This window comes from Epinephelus fuscoguttatus, linkage group LG19 (assembly GCF_011397635.1).
Source record: "Epinephelus fuscoguttatus linkage group LG19, E.fuscoguttatus.final_Chr_v1".
NCBI classification, from domain to species: domain Eukaryota; kingdom Metazoa; phylum Chordata; class Actinopteri; order Perciformes; family Serranidae; genus Epinephelus; species Epinephelus fuscoguttatus.
In genome coordinates, this window is record NC_064770.1 from 38,312,445 (window position 1) to 38,329,191 (window position 16,747).

At 45.1% G+C, this 16,747-nt stretch overlaps 1 protein-coding gene across 7 annotated transcripts in view; it reads left to right on the forward strand.

Moving 5' to 3' along the window:
• caskin1 (CASK interacting protein 1) overlaps positions 1-16,403 on the forward strand; it is a 176,018-nt gene extending 159,615 nt beyond the window's left edge. For 6 of the 7 annotated variants that reach the window (XM_049561026.1, XM_049561030.1, XM_049561029.1 and 3 more), the window contains 8 exons: positions 862-963; positions 1,100-1,238; positions 2,594-2,737; positions 2,895-4,132; positions 4,232-4,537; positions 4,776-5,355; positions 5,805-6,321; positions 8,310-16,403. In XM_049561026.1, coding sequence (XP_049416983.1) covers positions 862-963; positions 1,100-1,238; positions 2,594-2,737; positions 2,895-4,132; positions 4,232-4,537; positions 4,776-5,355; positions 5,805-6,321; positions 8,310-8,406 — 3,123 coding nt within the window. In that variant the 3' untranslated portion in view covers positions 8,407-16,403. The remainder of the gene's footprint in view (positions 1-861; positions 964-1,099; positions 1,239-2,593; positions 2,738-2,894; positions 4,133-4,231; positions 4,538-4,775; positions 5,356-5,804; positions 6,322-8,309) is intronic. The other variant, XM_049561027.1, reaches the window with a different exon arrangement.
• The last annotated feature ends 344 nt before the right edge of the window (positions 16,404-16,747 follow it).

Here is a 16,747-nt window from a genome sequence, read left to right on the forward strand (position 1 = left end):
AAAACACACACTGTAGTCAGGGTTCAGTCTGAAGTACAAACTAAAAAGAGAAAATTAAATAAAGGAATGAATAATTAAAAACAGCCTCCTGACCCTCCCATCACCTTCAACACTGCTGCTGCTGCTGCCTGTTCAGAGGAACCAGACCGACGCTCTGCCACGCTCACCTACATACAAATAATTTATAGCAGACATGAATTATTTGTATCTATACGTACACTGTGCATGCTGAATGGTTCGGAGGTGAGCTGACTTTAAAAGGGTTTTGCTATCAGAGATATGTCGTAGTACTCTGGCCTCATGGAGTGTGTTTGAGTCGCAGCTGCATATAGTTTATGAGTTATGTAACCAAGTGTGTGCGTGTGTGTGTGGGGTGAGTGTGATTGTTCATGTACGTTTGTAAAAGTGTGTTCTTGTGTGTCCGTCACTGAAATACACAGAAACATGAGTAAACAGGATGATGCACCGTATTTGTTTGGTAATTACAGCTCAAAATAAATCTGCACACATTTCAATACACCGTATGAGTACGAGCTTGTTTCCTCATCACGCAGAAAGAGATGGAGCTGAATTTAAAGGTTTGATTCTAGAGGCTTCTTTTTCACTGCAGACATTTGCTTTTGCTTTCCTTGCTTCTCTTATGATTTGGAGACATTCACATTTCTGCTCTGTTCCCAACTGGCAGAGGCTTTCATCAGATGTCACGCTGTCACTCGTTTCTTTGTGTTGCAAGTTTTCCTCTGTGTGTGTGTGTGTGTGTGTGTTTGAAAGACTGCTGGAGTCGTGGGGAGATTTTACTTCACTTTGTGAACACGCCACCGCTGTATCTGACTCGTCTGTGTTGTGTGTTTGTGCGTGTAGGATCTGACAGCTATCGGAATAACTAAACCAGGTCACAGAAAGAAGATGACATCAGAGATCAACAAGCTGAGTGTCAGTGAGTGGCTGCCTGAGCACAAACCTGTGAGTACGATTCAACACACACACACACACACACAACACAAAAGTGACCAGTTAGATGCTCCGCCTGTTTAACAGCTGCCTACAGAGGAGGTTTGGGTGAGCCTGGTGAGCAGTCTTGTTTCTGGTGTTCCTATAGGCCAATCTAGGAGAGTGGCTGTCTGCTATTGGTCTGAGCCAGTACCACCAGGTGTTGGTGCAGAACGGTTATGAGAACATTGAGTTCATCACTGACATCACCTGGGAGGACCTGCAGGAAATAGGCATCATTAAACTGGGTGAGATATTCAATACATGTTTCTTACAGTGGAACACGTGACCACCATGATGGTAACACGTTAATGTGTCCAAAAAAATGTTTTTTCCCACATACTGTATTATGACTTCTTTATGAAAGTCTTTTATGCCACACTGTTCTTTTAAATTATTTTTATGACATAATATACTCTTCCATTTTTTAAAAAAAATTTTTTGGACCAACTTTTTTATGACATTTTTAAGAAATTTATTTAATGCTATTTATTTTTAAAATATATACTATACTATGACATATTTGTGATTTTTTTTATGACATACTACACACTGACATTTTTATGTTTATTGTTTTTTATATACTGTGAAATTTTTAAGATTATTTTTTAGATAATATACAATTACATTTTTATGATTTTTTTACATGGTATACTATGGCATTTTTATGAAATTATTTATAAATACTATACTTGGACATGTTTAGGATTTTTTTTGACATACTATACTATGACATTTTAAGATTTTTTTTTTTAGATACAATGCTATGACGTTTTTATGATTTGTTTTACATGATATACTATGAATTTTTTATGAAATACTCTACTTGGACATTTTTATGAAATTTCTATGACATACTACACTATGACATTTTTATGATTTTTTTTTTATAAAATACTATGCCATGACATTTTTATGATTTTTTTGACATAATATGACATTTTTATGTTTTTTATTGTATTTGACATACTATACTATGACATTTTTATGATTTGTTTTACATGATAAACTATGACAGTTTAAGATTTTTTTAGATAATATACAATTACATTTTTATGATTTTTTTTATAAATACTATACTTGGACATTTTTAGGATTTTTTTTATGACATACTGTACTATGACATTTTTATGAAATACTATATTTGGACATTTTATGAAATTCTTAAGACATACTACACTATGACATTTTTATGATTTATTTTACATGACATACTATGACATTTGTTTGAATTTTTTGACATATGACATTTTTATGAATCTTTTATGATATACTATAATTGGACATTTTATGAAATTCTTATGACATACTATATTATGACATCTTATGACAAACTTTACTCTGACTGTTTATTAAAATCAGTGAATATTTCAATGACATTTTTAGGATTTTTTATGACATACAATAAATACAGGTTTTATGATGACATTTTTATTATTTTATTAATTTTTTTTAGATTACATACTGTCACTTTTTTAACGTTTTTAAAACATTTTATATTGAAAATATATTTTCTTGAGGTAAAAACAAATATTTAAAGTGATCCAAGAGAAGGTTTTCTTAGTTAAACAAGAACTGTAATTCCAATCTGTCAATACTTCAGGCCACCAGAAGAAGCTGATGCTGGCGGTGAAGCGACTGGCTGAAATGCAGCGCAGTTCAGATGGGCGGGGCTCCCTCAGAAAGAAACCCCCGCCAATCACACAGCAGCAGGACGTCATGTCAATGGAGAGCCCGCCTCCAGACGGTGAGCGAACACATGATAGTTTGATAACAGAGTTTTCAGTGGTCAAATAGTTAATTATCTCTGTTGCAGCACAGTCAGGACCTCCTCTCCTGTTCAGATTAATATTCATATTGATCTGATTAAATTAATTGTGCTGCTTCCTGTCTCTTTGTTTCAGAAATCATGTCTCCAAAGATGAGCACTTTCCAGGACAGCGAGTTGAGCACCGAGCTACAGAGTGCCATGACCCAGCCAGGTCAGGAGGTCAAAGCTCAGCGAACACGCAGCAAAGACCACGATGAGGTGATGACAGGTGGAGGAGGAGGAGGTGCTGGGCCACCTAAGAAGGAGGCGCGGACTATGAGGCAGCAGAGCAGCCAGGGAAGCACCTCCTCTCACAGAGGCAGCGTCTCCTCTCAAGGCAAACACCGTCACTCCCACTCCCATTCGCAGCCTGCCCCTCCCTACACGCCGCCTCACACCCCCACCAAGACCAGGACCTCCTCTTCCTCGTCCACCTCCTCCGTCCAGAGCACAGCTTCCCCACAGGCCAAACACAAGCCGTCCCCTCAGTTCATCCAGGGGGAGAGACCTCAGTCGCCGCGCTCCCACCCTCCTCAGTCTCCAACCCAACGCGGACCTCCATGTAACCAGCTTCCGCCTCAGCAACAACAGCAGCCTCAAGTCCAGCCGCAGCACCAGGCGCACCCTCAGCACCACCCACAGACACAGGTGATGGAGGTCAGGGAGAACCAACAACAACAACAACAACAGCAACAACAACAGCAGCAGCAACAACAACAACAACAGGTCCCGGTCCTCTGCCTCCCACCAGAGGCGGAGCTGGCTGAGGGAGAAGAAGAGCCTTCAGCGCTCCAGAAGAAACGCGCCCACAGCCTCAACCGATACGCCGTCTCAGATGGTGAGTGTGACGAGAGGGCAGGTGGAGGCGGAGGACGAGAGGGAGATGCAGAGGTGGCGGGAGGTCAGGGCTCTGCCGTCGTCAGAGCAGACGGAGTTAAGTACGCCACGGTGACCCACCGCGTCAGTCGCAGCCACTCCGTCCGCAACCAGGACAAGACTGTCGGCCGCAATCAGACGCAGTCGTTTGCTCTGCGTCAGAAGAAAAAAGGCCCGCCCCCACCGCCGCCCAAACGCTCCAGCTCTGCGATCTCCACCTCCAACTCCAACCTGACAGAAGCGAACGCGCAGCCGCAGACGGTCACCACCACGGGGGGGATGCTGGACGTGCCTTACCACCAACAGCGACGGGCCAGTGACCTGGGAGTGTCTGTGGAGGCCGCTAATGTGGAGACGAGCAGCGTGGGTAGTGTGAGGAGCATCGCCGCCATGTTGGAGATGTCTTCCATAGGGGGTGGAGCCAAAGGCATGGCGCTGCAGAAGAACTTCCTGCAGGTGAAAAAAAAAGTTGTGTTTCTCTAAAAATGAAAAATATACAAATATAATTAATGATCAAAGCGTAATTAACCACGTGTGTGTTTGTTTGTTTACCAGGTGGGAAAAACACGTGACGCCATCGGTCTGGACGGCGAAGTGGTGAACAGACGGCGGACCATTAGTGGCCCAGTAACGGAGCTGGTGGCGGCTGCCAGGCGTGACCAACCAGCTCCCTCTGCTTTCCCCGCTCCCTCCGTCCAGCCTGAAACCTCCCCTCCCCCTGTAAACTCCTCCTCCCCCAACCCTCCGTCTTCCCCCCACCCGAGCTCGGGAGGCAGTGGCAGCTCATCGGAGAACTTGCCGTTTGCAGACGAGGGAAATCTGACTATCCGCCGCCAGGGTCGAGGAGAAGGAGAAGGACAGGTAGCTATCTATATACATGTTTGTCCGTCTATTGATCTATATATATGTAAATATTATATCGACATCATGTTTCTATGTAACGTTACGTGCTAAAATTAAATGTGCTTAAACGTTTTACGAGTCCATATCGGAGCTTCTGTGTTCTGTAAGCTTTATTCGTGCTATCCATTGATCTTTGTCGATGCTTTGACTGTTTGTGCAATGACCTCTTGTCACGAATGTATGAATTTTCCGTTAGTGTGTATTTTGTGTCTGTCTGCAGGGCGACGGCGAGGCTCCCCAGGGAGACGGAGGCTACGCGCAGGACGACATCTCCAGGGTCGAGGGCACAGGGACTTTGAAGCGACGGCCCCGCAGCAGCTCCAAGCCCCACCCCAATGGCTCCGACTTCACCCTCCAGGAGTCGTCCACCGTCAAGCGACGACCCAAGAGCCGCGACAAGGAGCCAGAGGGCTACACAGACATGGCCGCCAACGGAGAGCCTGTGGCGACTGGGCAGCCGAACACCACGCAGCCGGTGCCGTACCAGAACGGCACAGCCACAGTGAAACGCCGCCCAGTGTCTGATACTGGAGTGACGGAGCAGCCGCAACCTCAGCCTCAACCACAACAAGTAACGCCTGCTCCTCGCCGGGACTCTGTGGACCAATCAGCTCCAGTGGCCAATGAAGGAGGTCCGGTGAGAAAACCAAAGCCTCCGGTTTCCCCGAAGCCTGTCGTGGCTCAGATTAAGAGACAGGGAGGTCCACCAACGCCCCCGCAGCCTGTCTCCAACAAGAGAGTCCCCCTGCCGGGCCCGGGGACGCCTGGAAGCCCAGGTACTCACAGTGTGATGTGTGTTTGTGTCAGGTGGGGGCGAGGATGAGGTTATCATTTTAAATTTGCTGGTGCTCTGTAGTAAAATTAATATCTTGGCGTTTATGGCTGCTGTAAATGACCGCAGTGAAAGACTGGGTCTGCCGTCATAAAAAGCGGCGAGACACAGTCAGCAGTACAAACTGTTGGTAAATGCACCTTGCTAATCAAGCTAACAGTTAGTGGTTGGGTTAGCTGCACCCTTTTCTCCAAATATGGCCACTTCTGCTTCCAAAAATCCAAGATGGCGACAGCCAAAATGCCAAACTTGGGTAGTCCACAAGAACTATGATTGTTCCACATTCTTGCGGACTATGAAAATGTTCCTTCATTCTGAGGCTGCGTCATATGTCAGGATGTAGACGCACTCAGTGATCCGACACTTCTCTTTTTCCTCTCTTTATTTCTGTAGTGGAAGGAAAGAAGATCCCTCCTCCTGTCTCGCCTAAACCGACGCCTCCGCCCACGGCACCCAAACCGGCTAAGCTCATCCACTCAATGACCAGCCCCCCCTCTCCAACCCCGGCCCCGAATCCGGCGAACGCTCCAGTGAAGCAGCACCCTGCGATGGCCCGACAGACCAGCTCACCCCCCTGCTTCCCCCCTTCCAACATCCCCAGCCCGCCAAACACCAAGCCACTGAGCCCATCTCCCCAGAGCCCCCACACCCCGCAGACCCCGCCCACACCACAGACGCCCCAGACCCCTGCCACTCCCAGCCCGACCCCACCACCTGTCAAGCCCCCTCGCTCCTCCATTGGGGGTGTGTCTGTGGATAGCGGGATGTCAGGAGGCGGGGTGACGGCGCCGGTCGCGACAACGCCGGACTTCAGTGTGGATTCTTTGGTGCATCAGAAACTGGAGGAGACGAGTGCGTCGCTGGCAGCGGCTCTGCAGGCTGTGGAGGATAAGATACTGCGGCAGGATGAGTAAGGACTACACACACACACACACACACACACACACTTATACTCACACAAACAAATTTCACAAATACAAACCATTATCACTTCAGTCATTATCAGGTGCCTGTGGAGTGGCAGACCGGGGTGGTGGTTCCCATTTTCACAAAAGGGGACAGGAGGGTGTGCTCCAACTATCAGGGTATCACACTGCTCAGCCTCCTGGAAAAACTTTATTCCAGGGTGCTGGAAAGGAAGGTCTGAACCTCAGATTCAGGAGGAGCTGTGGAGCAGTGGACCAGCCCCTATCTCTAAGGCTGAGCCTAGACACCCCACAGAGTAAATTCCCCTTGCGAGGCTGCTGGAGGGGTCTTTGGAGTTTGCCCATCCAGTCTACATGTGCTTTGTGGACTTGGAGAAGGCTTACTACCGCGTCCCTCTGAGAGTCTTGTGGGGGGTACTGCTACGAGCCATTTGGTCGCTGTATGACCAAAGTTAGAGCTGTGTTTGCATACTCGGCGCAAACTCAAACATGTTCTCGGTCTCCACCAGGGTAGTCCCTTGTCACCAATCCTGTTTGTGATATTCATGGACAGGATCTCCAGGCACAGTCGAGGGAAGGAAGGGGTCTGGTTTGGGGACCTCAGAATTGCGTCTCTGCTTTTTGCAGATGATGTGGTTCTGTTAGCGTCTCACAGTGTGACCTCCAGCATGCACTGGGGCAGTTCGAAGTGTGAAGCGGATGGGATGAGAGTCAGGACCTCCAAATCTGAGGCCATGGTCCTCTGCCAGAAAACGGTGGATTGCCCTCTTCGAGATGGGAGAGAGTTGCTCCCTCAGGCGAGGGACTTAGAGTTTCTCGGGGTCTTGTTCACAAGTGAGGGTAGAACGGAGCGTGAGATAGATCGGCGATTTGGTGCGGCCTCTGCAGTGACATGGACGCTGCGCTAGATCATTGTGGTGAAGAGGGAGCTGAGCCAGAAGGCAAAGCTTTCGATTTACTGGTCCATCTACGTCCCAACCCTCACCTATGGTCATGAGGTCTGGGTAATGACCGAAAGAATGAGATCACAGATACAAGCGGCTGAATTGAGTTTCCTCCGTGGGGTGTCTGGGCTCAGCCTTAGAGATAGGGGGAGGAGCTCTGACATCTGGAGGGAGCTCGGAGTAGAGCTGCTGCTCCTTCATGTTGAGGTGATTCAGAAATATGTTCAGGATCCTCCTGGGCGCCTCCTGTTAGAGGTGTTCTGGGCATGTCCCACTGGTAGGAGGCCCTGGGGCAGACCCAGGATACGCTGGAGGGATTACATATCTCATCTGGCCTGGGAACACTTTGGGGTCCCCCAGGAGAAGCTGGAAAGCGTCGCTGAGGAGAGGGACGTCTGGGGTGCTTTGCTTGGCCTGCTGCCTCTGCGACCCAACTCCGGATCAGCGGATGAAAATGGATGGATGGACTTGGTTTATGACCAAATACCTTTTCTTAGCATACTTATGATACTAGGATCAGTGCTCCCGATCACAGACCAATGCGGAGGGTATTAAAACTTAAGTCATCAAAAAAGGTTTTAATAGACACTGACATTTAGAACAGTTAATTTACTAATGCACTGGCCACATGTTTTAAATAACTATGAAACTGACCTTTTGCTAAGCCCCGCCCCTTTGTGATGGTCCGACAAGCTGTTGCAGTCAGCACAGAGCCTACACTGTAACTTAAAATGACTGAAAATGAAGGGAACCTGAAGCGACTGCATTAGAGTCAATGGAGCACAGCTGTGTTGTTGTCGGACCCTGGTCTGAGCTGGCCTGACGCTACGTTATCATTGGCCAGTCTGCGTCCGGGGGCGGGACTTAGCAAAGGATCAGTTGAATAATCGTCAATTATTGTTATCATTGAAATATTGAAATACATAAACTGAGTGTCCCGGTCCTGAATTGTTCCCCTTCGCTGTTATAAAGTTGTGTGTGTGTGTGTGTGTGTGTGTGTGTGTGTGTGTGTGTGTGTGTGTGTTTAGCTCTGTGGCCGAGCAGAAGACCACGGTCAGCATCCTCGACGACATCGGCAGCATGTTTGACGACCTGGCCGACCAGCTGGACGCCATGTTGGAGTAACCACAGAAACCAGTCTGCGCGTCTCCACGGCAACGCTGCATCAGGAGTGACTCAGACGGCACAATGGGCAACAACATGCCTCTCTATTCCTCTCTCTTTCTCTCTTCATCCTCCTTTCTCTGTCGTGCTCATCCCCCTCTCACTCCTCCTGCTGTCCCTCCGTCCATCCGTCCGTCTATCGCTGCTGCTCTGGAACACCTCCTCTCTCCTCCTCTTCCTCTCATCTCCTGTCGCTGACGATGAAAATGACAGAGCAGCGCCACAAGCCTGGACAGACGTGTGGCAGAGAGAGAATGAAGAGAGAGACGCTAACAAAAAGAGAGGCTTTAATAAAACAAAAAAAAAGAGAAGGACCAAAAACGACTGATGTGGAGAGGAAAAAAAAAATCACAAGACAGAGAGACGAAGAAGAAATGCAACAAGATGGAGGAGACTGCAATCAAAACGTGGGTCTTTTCAGAACTCCACACGGACTCTTGAAGCTCCGACAGCGAACAAATAAACTAAACTAATACTGATTGAAAAACCAACTGTGTATGAATCATAGTCTGGTATGTGTACATTCTAAGCATGGAGAGTTTATATCTACTGAAAAAGTCCTGCATTAGCACAGTAATATATATAATATACCGATAAATATGAATCTCTAGCTCTTTGGTTTGATGTCTTGGTTCTGTGTGGAATGGTGACCTCTGGTGTTGTGACGATGTAAATGACTTGGTGGAAAGATTTTTATCTGTGACCAAAACGAGACTATTCAGCTCCTGAGGGGTGTGTGTGTGTGTGTGTGTGTGTGTGTGTGTGTGTGTGTGAGAGAGTGTGTGAGTGTGTGAGATAGGGACAGTGTGACAGATGTGTGCGTGAGAGCATGTTGGAATTTCAGGATCAGATTCAGTCCTGGCTGCGTTCAAAACACTCTGCTGCATCCTCATCATCACCCCCAACACACACACACACACACACACACACACACACACACACACACAGGAGAAGCACAATGACCCATGCAGCCAGCTTGCACACACACACACACACACACACACACACACACGGGGAGTCTGCACAATATGAACCCAGTGAGAGGAGAGGAAGCTGCAGGAAGGCGACAGCAGGTTGTCTGAAGGAAGGATTTCAGGATGTTATTAAAGGGGAGCAAAGTTTTAGCAAAGTGGAGGTGGTGAAGATTTTAGGAGGAAGGGTCAAAGGTCAGATTGGACTCAGCTGCACCACAAGCAGCAGGGTCAGACACTTGTGGCTACAGAGAGATGGGAACTCAGTTTGACCTGACGGTTTCAAATCATTCCTGATACCTGCTGTTATCTCTGAAGAAAACAAGGATCCAGCAACACGCCCAGAAAACTGAAAACCTTTTGACTATTTTCGAACACTTATAAGTAGGGATGGATTGATGCAACTTTTCCTCTTCCAATACCTTGAAGGGAAATTTTCAACCTGGACTTTATTTTTCCTGTTTTGTGTCTTATGGGAACAACAGTTTTTAAATTGTTCCCGTATTGAGAGCACTGCAGCCAGCGAGGGGCGAAACCACCTGCGATGTAACCACTCAGGGTGTGAGCGCAGCGCTAACGTACGTCTCATTTACACACAATGTCAGTTCAGTCAGACATCTCACGTTTAAATGTTTATTTCAACAGCAGAACATAGTCGGAGTTTGGCGACCTCATCACTCCTCGCAGATGTGTTTACATAAGATATTGGGGAGTGATGATTAGATTAATTGGTGGATGCTGGGGTGGAGGTAGGGCTGAAAGAGCAAGCAGGGCAGCAGCGGCACTGACAGAGCAAAGGGAGAACTCGGGAGATTTTGCAGCTTAAATAAACCGCCAAATAGGGAGGGTGTGTTTTGTAGATGGCGTGTGGGGAGTGACGTATGACGTGTGTTTATGAATCAGTGCACTCGGAGACAGACGAAGCCTTCTGTCCGAACGCTGCGTTGATTTCCTCTGTATGTGTGCATGCTTTCTAAAAGCTTACAGAAGAAACTGAGCAGAGATCGTGGTCATTAACGTAGTTCAAGCGAGATACGACTGTGGAAGACGACGTTTAAAAAACAGAACAAACCAGAAATATATCGGTGGCGATTCTCAGTCATCCAGGTCATGGTAACCATTAGTGCTGTATCGTAGGCACCTGGACTCACTTGAGTTTCTTGAAGACGTTTAACCTCTCATCCAAGAAGCTTCTTCAGTTCTAACAGACCGGTGCAGAGTCTCTGAGTTGTTGACCCACCTGGCCATCGTGTGTGTCATTAGGGTCGGATGGGTCCAGGTGTGAATGGGTGTCAAGTCGTCTGGGGAGGGATCTCAAGGCCGCATTGTAGGTGGGTGATAAGTGCTGGTTGGTTCGGATCCAGGTCGGAACACCTTCTCACCACAAACCAACCGCACCAGAGTTCCTTTGGAACCGGACTGAGACCACCTCTTCAAGAAGGTCTCAGTCCGGTTGTTTTGGTGCACACCTGAGTGTGATTGCTGTGTTCACACCTGCCCAAACCAACCGCACTGAGGGGGCAAACGGACTTGAGTTTGATTGAACCGAACCAAACAGGGCAGGTGTGAAATCACACTAAGAATAACAAGTGACAAAAACAAACACTTTTAGTGGACGTTCATTGACGAGTCGCTAATTGCCCTGAAGGATTACATTGGATGGAAAACAAAGAAAGAAAACAGGGAAATTAGGGTCCAGGTTGAAAAATACCAAAGTTACCCTTTAATTTAAATTATCAGATGATGCAGATTAACGATCCAGTATTTGTGCTCCCTTTGTCCCAAAATTTAAAAGTCCTACTCAGACATATTAATCATTCTCATTTGAACAGTGATTTGTTTCTAAAAAATAATTTACCATGTTAAAAAAATCAGAACTACAAGTGTTGCTTCTCCTTCATTGAGAAATCCTGAATCTATGAGCAGGCTTTTATTTTTATAGGTGTGTTAAAACCTGTCAGTCAGCAGCCTGCCTCTGGTGAGTGAATGTAAGTGATAGAGGAAACATTTAATTTTATAACACTATTTAACATGGATCTGACTGAATCTGGATCTGAGGTCAGATACTGGTGCATCCCTACTTTAAGGCCCCGTGTTCACTCGTATATTCAGATCCAAAACTTTCCAGAATCCCTGAAATCTTCTCAGCAGGAAATAAAACGTAGATCACATCATGTCCTCCCTGACACCTCGGTGGACAACCGTCCTCTTTCCATCTCTCTCTCGTCCCACACGCTCCTAACCACCCACCCCGTGTTGCCATGACAATCTACATTATCACCCTCACCATCCTCATCAGCATCACCATGGTTACAACAGTGTGTTGCCATGACATGGGATAAAAATAAAAAAAAAGTGCGAGCGGCAGCAGAGATCTGTGAAGCTGGATGGTTTCATGTTTAAAGGGGCACCCCAGTGATTCAGCATCACACCTCCATAAAGAGTCTGGATACTACACTACCCATGATGCAACTCATGTCTTTCACAGGGCTGTACCAAGTGGTCCAAATCTTCATTTATGACACTGACAAAATTCCAAATCAATATTTAAATGCTTGTTTTGCATGTTTGTTCAGTCAGTTTAAACCCTGTATTTCTGCACAGGTGCAGATATAGATCAGACCAGAGGTTCCCAACTGGTGGGTCGCGGCCCAAAAGTGGGTCCACTCTTAATAAACCGCAAATGACACGACAAACATGTCAAGTCGGGCACATAGCTTTTACTCTGAAGTGCCGATTCCTGCTGTAGAGTGAATGACTAACAGACAGATACTTAACAAAGACAGCAAACTAGCTTGAACGCAAGTATGACACTGAATATATTAAACTGTGTGGACCTTTATCTTAGAGAAGAAGAAGAAATCTGAACCTCATGGCTGAATTAGTTGGGAACCACTGAATTAGACTACAATAACTGTATTAGTATTATACTATTTGCTGAATTGGATTCCAGTGGTGGCTGCAAACTCGTGTGATTCAAAAATTTATATTAACTCCAGGGTGTTTTTAAGTCCAGAATTCTGAATTTTATTGGGGAAAAAAAGATGTAATCATTTTCAAAATTCCCAGCGTTTATATGTAATGAAATATTCTGCTTTAATTAGGGATGTCATTGGTTAACAGCCTTAAATATTTTTGGCTGGTTATAAATGTCTGTCTACAAGTTAATTATGTTAACAATATGCCCACTTTCCAGTCTCCCTCCGAGGTCTTCCGCTGAGTAAGCAGCTTAATTTTGCCCCCTTAAGCATTGTTAACGATGTTAGCACTGTTAGCACAATTAGCATCGCTAGTGGTGCTAACAAAGTTAACAATGCCAAAGGGGGTTTGTGGTAATAAAAAAAAAGCTGCTTTCTCAACAGAGAGATATGTGGGGAAGATCGAAGGGTGGCCACCATGTTGCCACAGCCCAATGAGTGGCACCACTCCGGGTGGTACCAAGCCCCCAGTAAGAGCGCCGGGCTTTGAAGCCAATTCAACATCGTGTTCAAAAGTGGAACTACACAGTTATGTGATGTCATAGGGCCAAAAAGACTTTTTTCCAAAGACATAGATTGTGGAGGAGACGTCTGTAAATCAGCGGATACATTTTGTTAAACGTTACATCCCTGCTGATGACTCGTTTCACTATGGGGATTGGACCCATTCAATCTAATAACATTTTAAAAGTCTAGAAGAGCCACACAATTAAATTGTTTCATCCCCGGTTAAGTTAGCGAAGCACTAAACCGCAAGTTAGCTGTTCAGCTAGTGGACGTCGCTAGTAGGCCTACACCTGCTCTATTGGCACCATAATTCCGAAGATCAGGAAGATAGAGCTTTTTTGGCTTCATGTGCCACTGAGCAGCTTTTACAGGAATGAACAGGGGCCCGCCTCTAACGGTGGTACGTACCGTAGAGCAGCCAAGGTTAACACTGGCCAACCAGGAGAGACCAGCGGGTTAACTATGTTCCCGCATGTTACCGGCTAGCTGTTAGCAAAGTCAACAAAGCCAACAACAAATGTAATAAAAGGCAAGACATTACTTACATGCTCTGCGATTAATTAATCTAAATTAATTGCATACATACATTTTTGCTGTGAAAGTATTTTAAAAATCAGTTCAAAGGAAATTTTGTCCCATGTGTTGTCGTAAAGCTGCTGGATTTTGGACACAGTCGTCCCCCTGTCTTCTACCTTTTGGAAAGTTTTAAGGGTGATGATGTCTCAGTGTAAGATGACTGACATTTGGTACAGCCCTCGTGTTTCATTAGACCCTCTCTACCTGGTAAAAAGCTGCACTAACTAACCAGGACTAGAACGCCCATATTCATGTGTAAAACTGGTGGAGTGCCCCTTTAAGTTCCTCACACAGGTGCAATACTCTGATATTCCATATGCACCTCAGCTTATTAATAAAATCCAGGTTTCACAGTGCGACAGCAGCCGACCACACTCCTCATATAAACGAGTAAGACTTCAGAGAATAGTTGTGGTATTTAAATTATGATCACATAGAGATTATATATATGGATATTTGCAAAAAAAAAAAAATAAGAAGTGTATTTATGATGTGTGTGTCATCCTGAAGACTATTTTTCAAAGTAAACAGATCTAATCTGAGTGTTGAGTCAGTTTGCTTCTCCATGCTTAAAGTGGTCCGAGCCGATCAACGATTGTAGGATACCATGTTGGGATATAACCAGGAAGCGTTTGTTTTTTATTTTCCTCTGCCTACATGTGTCCAGGTGTGGCGATGTGTATAATACAAGCAATTCTTGTTGTTACGTTTTATTATTTTTCTATCATTTTAAATGCAATGTTTGTTTCTTTTTCTTTGAAACATGTGCCTTGCTTTGTGATTTTGGTCTGACTACAATACAGTAGATGGGTATGTACAATATCTGAGGATCTCTCTCGTGTTCTGGTTTGATTTGTTAGTCGATATCACAGGAAATTACGCAGCCGCCCCCAAACGCCACTGATGAGATGTGATATTTGAAACATAAAATCATCAGACGAAACCCAGAAAACTTATTTTAATACGACAGCTACATTTTGGCCTCTTCACACGATGCGTTCACATGCTCGCAGGAACATTTAACATCTAGGTGTCCCAGGTAAGACGCTGTATTCAGGTGAGAACATTAAAGGTAGTGACGGCGCGACATTTTGGAAAATGCACTTATCTGAAGTAGCTTCAAAAAACAAGACTAGTACGAATCTTCTGATCCAGCTCTCAGCAAGAAAGTTAATAAGAATATTTTGACTCGCAACTCGCAACTATTTTAATGACTATTTTTAGCGACTTCTTTCAAATAACTGTAGAAAACAAGCGTCACACACTCTTACTCCATATCTTCCCGAGACCTGAACTTTTGTTTGATTTGATTTATTAATTTGACCATTAAAAAAGACACCGAAAAGGCAACACATTCTCACTCCGACCTCGTCACATATCGACGTTTGGTCATGGGCTTTCCACCTCCATATATGACGTGCAAGGTACCCTGGGTGTGTTGGTTGTTGACGTTCTGGGACACCGTGTCAAGTTTTCTTTCTCTTTTAAGATACACTTCTGTTTTCGAAGGAAATTTAAAGTTTACACACAGTCTCTTTAAAAATAAACACACTACGTCGGTACAACACCACAAATATCTTTGTCCCAGGATGTGCCCAAAGAAAATGGCGGTACGTCAGAAACTACAAGGAGCAGAATCGAGTGCTTGGTATATCTGAACTCCAAAAAGTCTAAGATCAACAATATGCACACAAAACAGTTCGTAAAACATGTTAAAGTTTTTTCTCGTTTTTTAAAAATCCTGATGATTTATAAAAGTGTGATTTTTCATTCCCAGCTGGCGTTTTATTTGTCTCATGTCTGCTGAATCAGCGTCACTGTCGACTTGTTTTGATTTTGAGAGCTGAATCAACATTGATTTCGCAGTTGTTTCATAAACTTTAAATGTTGTTTCAAAATTGTTTTGACATTGAAACAGATCTTTTTGAAATTTCAATGTTGATTTGTGAGAAATTTGTTCACCTTCTTACAACCATCAGAATTAAATGTTTCAATGTTCGTTATATGTTAAAATAACAACTGAGATCATTTCAACCACATTACGACACTGAAGCTTTGTCGTGTGCCAGCTGGGGATCTAAAAATTTTAAAAATGTAGCGTTAGATATTTGCCCAAAATATGTCCATACCAGATTAAAGACTTTCGATCAATCAGAACAAATGTTGCCCTATTTTTCCGAATACTAAATCTAGTTTTGGGGCACAAATGAGCTAATCAGTAAACTGTCCGTTATGATGTTCGGTCCAGCTGTAACCACGTGTAATAAATGTAGGTGTATATTTAAATCTTTCGACCTGATGTTTATGTGAAATTTCCCGGCAGAAAGTACGTTTATCTATTTCGGTGCGTGTGAATCGACCACAACTTCCCCTATCAGAGGCTGCACAGAGGTCAAAGGTCAACTCTCTTTTGTACTCCCACCACACAGACATGCCCTCGTCTCCTCCCCGCACTGCTGCAGATTTATAAACTGTCACTATTTGCCTTTCTCCTCGGGTCTCATTTTGGTCATCTCTCATGTTGGAGGCATGTGTTTGGGCGTGTGGGGATCGGGGTCAGGCCACAGTGGTGAAAATAACAAACACAGATGGTCAGATATGTTGTGGAGCAAAAGTACTGTTCATTTTCTTTCTTCAAAGAAAAGGCCGAGCTGTTTTTATTTGGTTTTCCGCCTGTGCTTCTCTGAACAGACGCCGACCGGTGTCTCCTCTGCTCTGCAGTGACTGTATGCGGATGCTTGAGAGAGGCTGTGTGAGTGTGTGTGAGAGTGTGTTATGTGTTGCTCTCTGCTGTTGACTGTATGAAACCTGTGTGTGTGTGTGTGAGTGTGTGTGTGTTGTAGTGACTGGACAGTGGTGTGTGCTTGCAGTGACTGCATCTTATGGCCATCTGCTCTGAATAAATAAATGTTCTATACAAACTGCACCGTCAGTCTCGCCTCTGTGATGTCATGTGAACTCTGTGTTTCGAGGTCGTCCTCCAGGGGGCAGCACATACCTGCAATACAACACTCAGATGTCAGAGTGTTTTTAATGAGGCCTTTCAAAGCCCTGTTACTGTCACACAGGTGTGTCTACTTCGTTTGATTGCCTAATGTGTAGGACATGTACAGAATGTGCTCGCTTAAAGAAGGAGTAGGTGGTTTAATGTCGCCGTCACTGGGCAAAAATCCCATAATGTAGGTCAAGAGTACTGAGAGAAAACTGGACTTCTGCACCTTCTCTTTGCTCCGATTTCAGACTTTTAAAAATCTCGCCATGATGGGAGAC